General features: G+C 44.3%; 1 protein-coding gene across 1 annotated transcript in view; it reads right to left on the reverse strand.

The window, feature by feature from the left end:
- Positions 1 to 4,024: 4,024 nt before the first annotated feature.
- The window catches only part of PTS (6-pyruvoyltetrahydropterin synthase), a 30,885-nt gene continuing 21,379 nt past the window's right edge, over positions 4,025 to 13,530 (reverse strand). The window contains exons 4-6 of the mRNA XM_040409403.1: positions 6,119 to 6,175; positions 4,728 to 4,798; positions 4,025 to 4,400 (exon numbers count right to left, since the gene is read on the reverse strand). Of these exons, the coding sequence (XP_040265337.1) occupies positions 4,277 to 4,400; positions 4,728 to 4,798; positions 6,119 to 6,175 (252 nt within the window). The 3' untranslated portion in view covers positions 4,025 to 4,276. The remainder of the gene's footprint in view (positions 4,401 to 4,727; positions 4,799 to 6,118; positions 6,176 to 13,530) is intronic.

Here is a 13,530-nt window from a genome sequence, read left to right on the forward strand (position 1 = left end):
CAACTGACTGACAATTGAATACAGCTGATTTGGTGTGAATGACACATATCCTCCTCCTCCTTTTTCCCGACCATGACTTGAACAACCTGCGGTGGCAGACTGAATGTGCCATCAGGATTTATCATGGGATAGAGTGCTTGAACTTGTGGGCTTACAGGCAGGACGAAGGGATCTGGGTTACCGGGGGTTAACAGTCCAGCCGTGGGCATCGGCTGGGAATATGGCGGTGTCTCATGCAGAGCTGTGGGTGGGAGGTGGCGGGGAGCTACAGGAATGTGGCTATGTGGGCGTAAAGCACCACATGTGAGGCACATAACACTGGGGGGAGGATTCTGTTGCCCACATATGGCACAGGTCCACCCCCCCCTTCTTCTTGATAACACCATAATTATAAGGTGGCTGCTGCCTGGGCATACAGTAATATCTTCCTGTCTTTTCATTATATTTCTGTTCTCCCCCCGTCCGTTCAAATTCTTTGCTACAGTCGAGCCACTCCTCCACTGCATTTACTATCTTATTATCAGCAAGTTTGCCTTTTTTTTTTTCCATTTAACAATGCTCTCCATGTATCAACACAAAGAGTGCCACCTTTACACATCTCATAATGTTTCTCCAACCTGGGTAAACACTTTACGAAGCGTTTTTCTCTCTTGTCCGCCAAGTACTGCTCAGGTGAGCAGCATTCCCTTCAGGACACTTTCAACATTTCCCATAATGTAATATCTCCTGGAGCAGTCTAGTCCGTAACCTGTGTTTGCACCCTGTGTTCCTGAACTACCTGAGTTCTTCTATGAGTCAGACACGTAGTACACCTTTGGACCAGTTCTAACTGCCTCCTCCCCTTCTACTCTCCGGACAGACGCCTCTGGCTGTACTGCGATGTAGGCTAATGAGGTAGGCTTCCTTATTTTGTAACTCGGTAGTTTATACACAGGTGCTCAAGGTCATAACGACGTCAGAGCACAACACATAAAACACAGTGTATCAAAATATCATCAATTACTGTGGGGTTCTTACTTACGTGCCCTCAAAGGCGCCCCAACTGCTTCCGCACCACTTCCTCAGACAGATGACAAGAGGCTACACCAGGGGACACAGTATAGGCAAGATTACTCTGTTTTCTTACCTCATATCACGGGTAGCAATCCCGGTGTCCGTTGGTGCACCCCTCCTACGTCTGATCTCCGGGGGTACGGGAACAGGGGGTCCAACCTTTGAGCCCCACGTTGGGCGCCAAAATGTTCTGGTTTTGATCAATGGTCAGGTAGGTTGATACACTGCTCCAAATTAGATAGATAGATACGTGCATGCACGGCGAGAGAAATAACACTGAAACTAGATAAGGTCAAAGCATAACTCTAATTTATTAGGTGGGGGCTTCACATTATATACCCTCCATATAAGTGGGAGGAGTGGGCTCACATGATTGGTCTTTTAGCAAGAAGGAATGTAAACAGGAAATACGTTTAAGGCATATGTATAATAGACTTAGAGGAATTCCTGACAGTTTCAAGTTTTTGCTGCAAATAGTTTCAATCATAGAATGCATACTGGGAGTTGTCTCTCGGACAGACACCATTTTGTTAGTGATAAGCAAATGTCCATTATATTCCATAACATGGCCAATCTGCAAGATGGGGGGTGGCAATCAAAGAAAGGCTTTGGAGCCTGGACTGTGTGACTCTTCAGGATTGTGACGCCACCCCCATATGTACATTTTATACATAATGTTGAAAGGGACGGTTTATACAAAGGCATCATCCCCAGACAAGCAGTGTAATGCCATGGTGGTAGTTTAGGATCCTCAAACTAAGGCACAGGTTCCCTTTAAACTGCCAAGACTGGACACATTGTAACAAACACCCAGCAACTATAACATGCTTGTAAAACTTCATTATACATTAATTACTGGAACACTGCAAACAAAAGATATTTACCGCCTTATGCAGGACGTAGGGGGCGGTAAATGACAGACTCCCACTTTGGTGCTCCCTGAATCCCAGTGTCAGGCCTCATACTTTGCCCGATGGATAACACAACATACCTGGATTTCCTGGAGTTTTCCTTGAGGGTTTAGTTACCCAAGCCTGGACAACCCCTACCATCAACCCTTGAAGGGAATCTGTCACCAGCGACCTCCATATCCAGCTATTACATAGACACGTAGCTGTGGTTCACCTGATTAAAACGCTGTTTTCTTTTAATTGATCTGAGGCTCTGTTTTTGATTTATAATGCTCTTTCCTAATTTGTAATTTAGGTGCAATGAGGGAGTCACCATAGCTGCTGTTGAGCCCAAGCTTTGCTCCTTTTTGTGGCCAGCCCCTCCCTGGCTGCTTAGGGTCAGGGATTGGCAAAGCAGTGAGGGAGGAGCAGGCCACAGAAAAGAGCGGAGCTTAGGTGCAACAGCAGCTATGATAATGCCCTCTTTGCACCAAAGGCTTAATTTGCATATTAAGAAAATTATAACTCAGAAATGGAACCTCGGATCAACTAAAGAAAAACAGCGTATTAACCCTTAGGATACTGGAGGTTTTTCGTTTTGATTTTTCTTCCCCGAGCCATAACTTTTTAACATTTCCATTCACATAGCTGTATCAGGGCTTATTTATTTGTGGGACAAGTTGTACTTTCTAATGCCACCATTTAACATGCCATACAATGTAGTGGGAAGCAGGAAGAAAAATTCCAAATGGGGTGGAATGTGAAAAAAGCCCAATTCCACCGTTTTATGGGTTTTGCTCCCACAGCGTTCCCTTTGCGGCAAAACTTGCGCCCTTCATTCTCTGGGTCAGTACGATTAGAACAATACCACATATGTATAGGTTTTTTTATGTCTAAATAGTGTAAAAACTTTTTTTTTACATCACCATATTCTGACCCCAATAACTTTTTTTTATAGTTACATATACTGAGCTGTGTGGGGGCTTATTTTTTTGCAGAACAATCCGTAGTTTTTATGGATACTATTTTGGAGTGTGTGTGACTTTTTGATCACAAAATGTATAAAAAAAATTTGGGAAGTGAAGCAATGAAAAAAAAAAGGCAAATTTTGACCTTTTTTTCCCCATTACGCCATTCGCCGTATTGGAAAAATATTTTTAGATTTTAATAGTACGGGTGCGGTAATGCCCATGATGTTTATATTTTTTTAAATTTATTCTACAGAAAGGGGGGTGATTTAAACTTTTATATTTTTAATTTTGAGCCTACAAAATTTTATATATTTTTTGTATTCTGAACAACCATGGATCTTTTAGATCCATTATTTGTACAGAATTGTTCATTTCTTATGCTGGCCAACCACCTGCTGGCCAAAATAAGAATTGCAGCTTCAATACCCTGGGTCTCTTCAGAGATACCCAGTGCATTTAATTCAATTACCGGCATCCTCATTGGCTGCAGAAGCTGCCGATTATTAGAAGCCAGGAAACGCGAACTTCCGCGTTTTTCACCCTTTAGATGCCGTGACCTCACTTGATCACGGCATCTAAAAGGCTTTAATGACAACGATTGGCATTATTGCCGGTCGCGGTCATTAGCTGCAGGTCTCTGCTGTTTGAAAACAGCGGAGAGCCGCCGGCCATGATGCCATGTTTGCACTTCATACATGTACGGCGCTGGTAGCAAAGGGGTTAATCAGGAACCACAGCTATGTGTCTATGCAACAGTTGGATAGGGAGGTCGCTGGGGACAAATTCCCTTTAAAGATATGCCAATGATACATGCTAATGAGATGCATAGTATATATCTCTGAGCTAATATTACCCCAGGACATACGCTACTGTTCACATTAGCCTTATCCAATACATACAATGATTATAACTATATGTTCACTCTGAAATACTGCAAGATCGAGGAACCGGTGCTATCTCATGAAATATCCTGCATGCCCATAATACTGAAGATCTACCTACATATGATATGACGCCTGGTGGGAGACACAGCTTACTGGTTCTGTCTCATATTAAATATAAAGAGTATGTTAAAACAGTTTCAGAAATATAGAATTTTTTTAAAAATTTTTTTTAAATATATTTTTTCTCTGCAAAATAGAATTTTACCTTGAAAATACTCACTGGTAGCAATGTATGCTCAAAAAATTAGCTATAGAGGGCACTAAAACTATTTGGACCTTTGAAGTTGTATCTCAACACATTGAGAAGCTCGTAGTTTTATGGCTAGAGGTTGTATTTTGTGCGCAGTCATACAGTTGGGGCTAAACTCCATTCAGTCAGAGGAAGCCTCTGGCACTCTGGATTTCTGCAGGTGCAGATTCACTCCCCTCTGTACGTGGCACTGTTGCAGTCTGTCTCGTGCACGCACACTTCATAAAGTAGTCCGGGCGGAAGCTTCTTCTTAAGGCTGTCCCAAATAAATACAGCTACGTTCTCTACGGAACTGGATGGAAAAATGAGAAAAGATGGTGGTTTGAAACTCTTCAGACCCTGCATTTGTTATAACGCAGTGTGATAGAAAAGTATGGGGGAGATTTATCAAACCTGGCATGAAGGAAAACTGGCTTAGTGGCCTACAGCAACCAATCAGATTCCACCTTTCATTTTCAAAAAGAGCTCTGGAAAATGTTAGGTGGAATGTGATTGGTTGCTATAGGCAAGTAAGCCACTTTTGATAAATCTCCCCCCATAATGTACACATCTGAATTATCTCCAGCAACTTACATAACCTAATCCATTATGAAATAATACTTCTAACTCAGGCACTCACCTTACAACGGATTGGAAGAAAGGAACGTCAAGGTCCAAATTTTTATGATCCAAAGGAATCATAATGGCCTCCTGTAGAGGGAGTAGCATTATTTCTTTCATTCATGAGGCGTAAACAGAACCTGGCCCACAGAGCTGACCATATATAATCCAACAAGCCCAACCCATTTCATACTTCTCAACATCTCAGTTGGCAAAATTGGGGCATCTAAGCCCCGGGGATGCCTTGGACTCAGGGTTTGGGTAAGTGCCGCACAATTTTGTCCCAGGAAATTGCAAATTTGGGAACTATACTATTTTTTGAACCTGTCAAGGTGCCCATTACATCATATTAGGGCACCTTATGTGAAGATGTTATGGTAGAGGACATCTTAAGGAGGACCTGTCCCCTCTCCTGACATGTCTGTTTTAGTAACTACCGCATTTCCCCCCCCCCCCCTGCGTCTTATGGAGCGAATACTAATGGTGTGCTTCCATTTTTGAAGCGCTCATTAGTACCGGAGGACCGGGAAGCGGTTAAGGCTCTGTACTCACCGCTTCCTGGTCCTCGGCTGTTGGCTGTGAAGGCTGCGCACAGTGTGAGGGCACGCTGTGACCTCACGCTGTGCACACCGGGTCACAGCACGAAGAAGAGAGAGTGCGCTGGAGGTGAGGAGCGTCGTCGTCCAGGAGCAGGAGAGGTAAGTGTTTTTTTTTTTTTATTTGCTCTGTGGCACTGGGGGCATATTAAATGGCACTGGGGCTCATAACTGCCATGGGGGCTAATAAATGGCATGGGGGTCTGATCTGAGGTCTGATTAAGGGGCTTGATGAGGTCTGTCCTCCTCTAAAACCTAGGTGCATTTTATGGGTAAAAATACGGTACTTGCATTCCTCTTGTAATATCAATTCTGGAGCATCTGTTCTTATGACTAAGTTAAGCCATTCCTTTATTATTCCTGCTAGAATTTCTGAATCAATTGTTGGCAGCTTGCCATAAAGGGCCATCTGGGTGGCCACACCCACAAATGCTAAAACCTAGATGGATCTTCATCCCTTGAAGATAATGCCGATTCTCCAAGAGCTAAATCGACGACCAATGCTTCCATTACCCCACATGTCCTGTAGATCAAGTTGACTTTAAAGGGGTTGACCCGTCTCCCGCATAGGTGGCATATCGCTAGGATATGCCACCAATGTCAGATAGGAGCGGGTCCTACCTATGGAATCCCGGGTCCTACCTGTGGAATTCGCACCTTTCTTTAGAACGGGGCCCCCAAAGTGGAAATCACTGATCAAACCCTGACTATATAAAAAGTGGCCCCAGAGGTCATCTAGCCTTAGCCGCCCAGTTAAACCTGCACATATAGAGTAAGCTATAGAATCTTATTGACAACCCTAGGAGACCATTACCTCCATGTATTTCTTCAGATCTGTCAGGTTCATGACCATCCCAGTGATCGGGTCAATCTACAAATGAAAGAACATAAAAATATATCAGACCAAGAGATCAAAAAGAAAGCTCTAGGGATCAATGTAAAACAGGAAGTTCAGAGGTTGGCAAGAGACTTTAACAGGATAGACTCAATGTATTGCAATACATTTTCATTTCTATGGGACTTCAGAAGATAGGTGAGCATGCTGCTCATCTATTTTCCGCACTCCTAAAGAAATGGAGGGTGGACACACACACGCAGTGTGCTCTCCTTCATTTTGACTCCGTTCCAGAGATAGTTGTGGGTACCAGCACCTATCTGACATTGGTGGCATATCCTAGACATATGCCACCAATGTCTCTAGTGAGAAAACCTCTTTAAGGGATTCGGCCCATCTAGGACATTGGTAGCATATTGAAAAGATATTCCACAAATGTCATATAGGAGCAGGTCCCAGAGGTGGGACCCGCACCTATGTCCAGAACGGAACCCCTGAAGTAAAGGAGAGCACATTGCGCATGCGCTCTCCATTCATCGTTACGGAAGTTCAGAAGATAGCCAAGCGAGCCAGCGCATGACTATTTTCAGAACTCCCATAGCAGTGAATAGAGGGGTGATTGCTCTCCATTTATTTCGGGAGTCCTGTTCTAGAGATAGTAGTGGGTCCTAGAAGTGGGACCCACACCTTTCTTATATACTGTAGGTGCAAGAAATGTTAAAAAAAAATAAAATAAAATACACTAAAACTGATTAGTTCTCAAAAATAGCGCAAAGTACTGTACAATACACGACATTTCTTCTACAACACGTTATCAAGTCAGTATAGTAAAATACTTCTTAGGGCTCTTTCACACCTGCGTTCTTTTCTTCCGGCATAGAGTTCCGTCGTCGGGGCTCTATGCCGGAAGAATCCTGATCAGGATTATCCTAATGCATTCTGAATGGAGTGAAATCCGTTCAGGATGCATCAGGATGTCTTCAGTTCTGGAACGGAACGTTTTTTGGCCGGAGAAAATACCGCAGCATGCTGCGCTTTTTGCTCCGGCCAAAAATCCTGAAGACTTGCCGCAAGGCCAGATCCGGAATTAATGCCCATTGAAAGGCATTGATCCGGATCCGGCCTTAAGCTAAACGTCGTTTCGGCGCATTGCCGGACCCGACATTTAGCTTTTTCTGAATGGTTACCATGGCTGCCGGGACGCTAAAGTCCTGGCAGCCATGGTAAAGTGTAGTGGGGAGCGGGGGAGCAGTATACTTACCATCCGTGCGGCTCCCAGGGCGCTCCAGAGTGACGTCAGGGCACCCCAAGCGCATGGATCACGTGATCGCATGGATCACGTCATCCATGCGCATGGGGCGCTCTGACGTCATTCTGGAGCGCCCCGGGAGCCGCAAGGACTGTAAGTATACCGCTCCCCCGCTCCTACTATGGCAACCAGGACTTTAATAGCGTCCTGGCTGCCATAGTAACACTGAACGCAATTTGAAGACGGCTCCGTCTTCAAATGCTTTCAGTACACTTGCGTTTTTCTGGATCCGGCGTGTAATTCCGGCAAGTGGAGTACACGCCGGATCCGGACAACGCAAGTGTGAAAGAGGCCTTAGGCCGAGTTCACACTTCACTTATTTGGTCTGTTATTTCCATCAGTTATTGGGAGCCAAAACCAGGTGCGGGTCTAAATACAGAACAGGTGCAGATCTTTCCCCTATACCAGTGATGGCTAACCTCCGGGACTCCAGCTGTGGTGAAACTACGACTTCCAGCATGCACCATTCATTTTTGTGAAGTTCTGAGAACAGCCAAGCAAATGTGCATCTTGGGAGTTGCAGTTTTACCACAGCTGGAGTGCCGAAGGTTAGCCATCACATCCCTATACCTTATCTCTGAGTAGGCTTCACTCCAGGTTTTGGCTCACAATCACTGATGGAAATAATGGACAAAATAACTGAAGTGTGAACTCGGCCTTAACCATACGTTACATGAGTTTGGTATGAGCATACTAGTGCCGGTGCTGCTGCACGGTTCACGTGCAGTATTCATCGCAAGCTCTTTCTGTCTTTTAGGCTATGTATATAACTTTCAGTACCTGTGCCCTAATAGCTCCTGATGAAGTGCCCGCCACAGGGCCACTAGAAACGCGTTGAGCAGGGGGATTTGTTATTAGCCAGACTTGAGCATAATGGTAGTTTAGGGTCCTGGGAGGTCTAATATCTTGATACCCTAGATTAGGTCTCGAAGGATACACCATGGACCCTAGATGTGTTTTGTAGTGATGACAGCGCTGGGACTGCACAATATAATAGTCCCAGATTAGTGACTGCCACCACCCTCTTGGTGGGATTTTTCCACTGTGGATTATTTGTGGCTCAATGTACACACCATAAACAGTTTGCCGATTGTCTACAGTGTTTGTTGGGGGATAATGGTCCTAACTATCCTCCTTTAATATTCCCAGTAGGCAGATCTCTGGATTGCATGCCACCCAAACCGGCAAAAAGCCTGACAGGAAGGACGTCACCTCTTCCCAAAAAGTAGCAATCGGACCACACCTCCACATCATATGCCAGAAGTCCGCCTCCAACTCCCCACACCTCGGGCATGCCGTAGATGACGTCCTGCCCATTCTGTAGAGCCAAGTTGGTGTGAGATATGCTTGATGTATAGTTGTATTATTTTGTTATTAGCTGCTGGCGACACCTGTAATTGCGATTCTAATAAATCTGTTATTAATTCTTCTGTGAGTTGGTATCTGTCTTTTTCATTTATCTATTATCATAAGGGGATTGGCACTGACCTTTGCTTGCATGAGATGGGAATAAATTGCTGATACCAGTCCTCTGGGTTCTAACAACCCCTGTAAGTGGGTATTTAGTAATTGTGATGTTGTTACTTGGAAATTTACTCTGTATAGCTGAGCGAAGCTGCAAATAGGAGAAAAGTTGAGTTCAGGGGATGTGGTATTTCTGGGACAGTGCTTCAAACGTCATAAATACTCCCTGGTCATATAGATCTCTTAAGATTTTAACTCCAGCTGTATGCCATCTCTCTGCTCCCATGACGCCTGCATCTGCGGCAGCGATTGATTAGCCCATAGAGGTATGTCAGAAACCACCTCTGTGAAACAGGTTAGTGATTTGGTGTCCCTCCATGTCATTTGCGCCAACTTGTGCAGTGGCAGCAACGGTCTTTGGCATTTACGGGGTACTTCCAAAACTGATCATAGTGTGCAACATTTAAGGTAATGTTTTAGAAAGTATTCTGAAATGGGTAGATCATCAGATGAGTACCAGGTGCTAATGAGCCTTAGCTGACCTGCCAGATAATATGTATAATAATCCGGCAGTGCCATGCCCCCTCTGTTTTAGGACGTTTTAATGTGTCAAGACTTCACTTAGCTCGGGATCTGCCCCAGATAAAAACCCTGGTCAGGGAGTCTAATTCTCTAAATATTGATTTGGGTATACGTACCTCTGAATGTTGCAGAGCGTAGAGGGTCTTGGGGAGTATAATCATTTTGACTTTCACCGAAATAGGCAGAGTCTTCCAGTTTTGAAGTTTATACCGTATATGACCAATCAGGGGATAAATATTAAGTGACAAGTGATATTTACCCCAAGATATTTGAAAGTGTCCACTACCTTCAATCTCTCTACATGAGAAGGGCCTGACCAATTTGCTTTGCCCAGTGGCATATACACCGATTAATCCTAAGGCCGGAGAAGTTCCCAAATTCATCTATCAAGTCTATTGCACCTCTGAGAGATGTATTGGGCGAAGAAAGGTATAGAATCATGTCGTCTGTGCATAATCCTATGCGGGCTTCTTTGTCTCCCATGGTCACTCCAATTATGTTATTGCTGCTTCTTACCCTAATCGCCAATGTTTCAAACGCCAGGGCAAACAGGAGTGGTGATAGAGGGCATCCTTGTCTTGTGCCTCTATGTAGATGGAAGGTTTCTGATAATTCCCCGTTTATTAATAAACTGCTTCTCGGATTGCTATATAAAAGATTGATCCATCTGATAAACAGTGGACCAAAGCCATACCTCTTCAGGCTTTGAAGCAAATAAGCCCATTCTATAGGAGTCAAATGCCTTGGCTGCGTCTAACGAAGCCAAGGCCCAATCTACATTCAGGGAATACCCCAATTGTGTGACCACTTGAACCTTTCTGATGTTTTCAGTAGTGGACTTTCCACGCTTAAATCCTGTCTGGTCCGGGTGAACCAGTGACAGAATCACCCGGTTCAAACGTGTAGCAAAGACCCTAGTCAGGATTTTGTAGTCTATGTTTAATAATGTGATGGGTCTATAAGAGCCACATTCTAGGGGGTCCTTGTCAGGTTTGAGTAGTAGTAGGATTGTAGTTTCCATAAAAAAGACTCCGGCAAGCGTCCTGCTTTCAGGGCTGCATTAAGGGTGGATAATAGTTGTGTGGCTAATTCTTCCGCATATTTGGCATAGACTTCTTTAGGAAGCCCATCCGGGCCGGGCGACTTCCCGTTGTTGAGGTCTAATATGGCCGGTGTTATTTCTTCCAGCCTAATTGGTTGATCTAATTGGGCTCTTTGTGATGTAGTGAGTGTAGGAAGGGATATATTCTCTAGGTACGTGGCAATCTCTGATTCTGATTTAGTTTTACTAGATCTATAAAACTATTGGTAGAATTGTGTGAAGGTTTGAAGAATAGTTTCTTGGGTGCGGGATTCTTGACCAGTAGGGTTCTTGATTGCTAAATATTGTTGAGGGAGGGCAAACTATGACGGATTCATTGAGCCAGCAATTTAGCTGATTGATTCCCCAGCTCAAAGGCTGTCTGTTTTAGAAAAAACATTTTCCTGTCAGCTTTGTCCCTGAGTATCATTAAGTATTTCCTGGCCGCTTGGAGCCAGGCATTTCTATTAAAGTCTGTCGGGTGATGGATATATTGCTGTTCCAGTGTATTACACTGAGATTTCAGCTTCAGCTCCAGCCGGTTGGTATCTTTTTTTAATGTATGAAATGCTAGAATGTAATGACCCGTGGAGGAAAGCTTTTAAAGTATCCCAAACCAGAGCCTTATTGGGCTCATTCGCATGTATTTTCCGGAACTCTTTTAGCTGGTAAGGTATCCCGTCAGATTCAGCCAAAAAAACGGATGTATATTCATTCGATACATTACTGAAGACGTGCCACGTAATAGAATGCCTAGCATTGGGGAGTGGTCCGATATCTCCCTAGGTAGTTACATTATGGAGCGGAGGTTTAACATCGCTGTCTCATTGCCTAACATATAGTCAATTCGAGTTAGGGAGTTGTGACCCCCGCTATGGCAGGAATAGACCCTGTCTCTAGGATGTTTGGTCCTCCAGAGGTCAGTCCATCTTAACTCAGACAAGAACTGATTAAGTCTAGACGGACCCCTGCACTTATTGGGTCTGCCATGTCCATAAAATCGATCTAGTGAGGAGTCCAGCATCATATTTAGATCCCCATGCAAATTAGTCTGGAATGCGGATAAGTGGCTGCTAGATGTAGTACTTACATAGAACCGGGGGGAGGGTTATAGATACCTAATAGTGTGTATTGTACATTGTCAATAAGAGCAGGGACCAAGACATATCTGCCTTCCGAATCAATGGTCAAGTCTTTTACCTCCCAGCGCAATTGTTTATGGATTAATAAGGACACTCCTTGTGAAGAAGAGATGTGGTAAGAATAAATAGCCCGCAGACATTTATGAGGGGGAAACATGGCAATACTGACATTGCTGCTGACCTCCTTTTGACCCTCACTGGGTGAGAAGGTTTTTCTGCCCAGTGACTGTCTGGCTATTATTAGCCTGACGTTTTGGAGGGAAAATTCTTCCCGCCTTTTTCAAGATCTCTGGGCAGAATTTGCTCTGCCTGGTGATCAGCTGTTTGATAGGCCAGATAAACTGACCAATCTTGTACCCAGGGTCTGGGTAAGTTTGCCCGAACCCTGGAGACAATATTATGATTGGTTGGTCTGGAGGGGTCTAGGCTATAAGAAGTCATGCTCCACGGGTCAGGGTGCCTGTTATGTGCATCCTGCCGGTGGAGCTGGATAATTCGTGCCCCGCCGGCCCATCCCTCAAGTTGTGGTTTTGTTATACATATGGTTTATATGTTAAAAAAAAAAAAAAGCCCATGGTTTTGTTGTAAAGGTGATTTTTAATAGTCATCCCGTGATGGGATGGACTCGGATGTACAGTTAAAGAGGACCTTTCACCAGAAGAAAGCCTCTAAACTGACTATACAGAAGTGTAGAGCGGCGCCCAGGGATCCCGCTGCACTTACTGTTATCCCCGGGCGCCGCTCCGTTCTCCGGTTATAGCCTCCGGTATGTAAGTAGTTAGGCTCCACCCACTTGATCCTGCCGGCGTCTTCTTCTCCTATGCTGTAGCGCTGGCCAATCGCAGCGCTCAGCTCATAGCCAGGCTATGAGCTGAGCGCTGCGATTGGCCAGCGCTACAGCATAGGAGAAGAAGACGCCAGCAGGATCAAGTGGGTGGAGCCTAACTATGAAGATACCGGAGGCTATAACGGGAGAACGGAGCGGCGCCCGGGGATAACAGTAAGTGCAGCGGGATCCCTGGGCGCCGCTCTACACTTCTGTATAGTCAGTTTAGAGGCTTTCTTCTGGTGAAAGGTCCTCTTTAATATCTAGTGGAGTCTGAGTTTATGACTAGGCTCATGTTGTAAGTTTAAAGTTAAAGTTGTTATTTTGTTTAATAAACAGGCCATTTACCTCCACTCTCTGGGTGTGTGTTTTTATTATTATAATGTGTTTCTGCTGTAGATAATATTTATGTATTTGGCACATATATGGCATGTATGTGCTGCCCACTGGACCCAGTGTTTTAGCAAGATCCTGGAAGTAGTACCAGTGAGATGTGTCTCTTGGAGAAACAGAATTTGTGGACTAGAATTTCTAATAAAGGCAAGGACCATAGATCGTTTCTGCGGTGTACCCAAACCCCTGACATTCCAAGATAATATTTTTAACTCAGCCATGGATTCCAAGGCAGGCATGTGTTGACATATGTGGAGCTTAGTGCAATGTTTCTATGGGTGTAATTATATGCAACAGTGCAACATTAATAATTGCATTTAACCAATGAAAGATTGTAAATTTAACATTAGAACACAATCCGGAAAGATTAATGTTAAACTTTCCTTACATATAGGTATTGCTCTGAAGTCAGGCCCCACCTCAGATTATAGGCCAGTGATACCGGGATGCCTTTGCCTACAATAACTGTTTGGCAGAAGCATGCAGGCTACTATAATGGCATGTCCATTTAGCTATTGACTGTATATGCAAATATTACAGCCCTATATCATTAAGGCCTCTTTCACACTTGCGTTGTCCGGATCCGGCGTGTAC

This window comes from Bufo bufo, chromosome 10 (assembly GCF_905171765.1).
Source record: "Bufo bufo chromosome 10, aBufBuf1.1, whole genome shotgun sequence".
NCBI classification, from domain to species: Eukaryota; Metazoa; Chordata; class Amphibia; order Anura; family Bufonidae; genus Bufo; species Bufo bufo.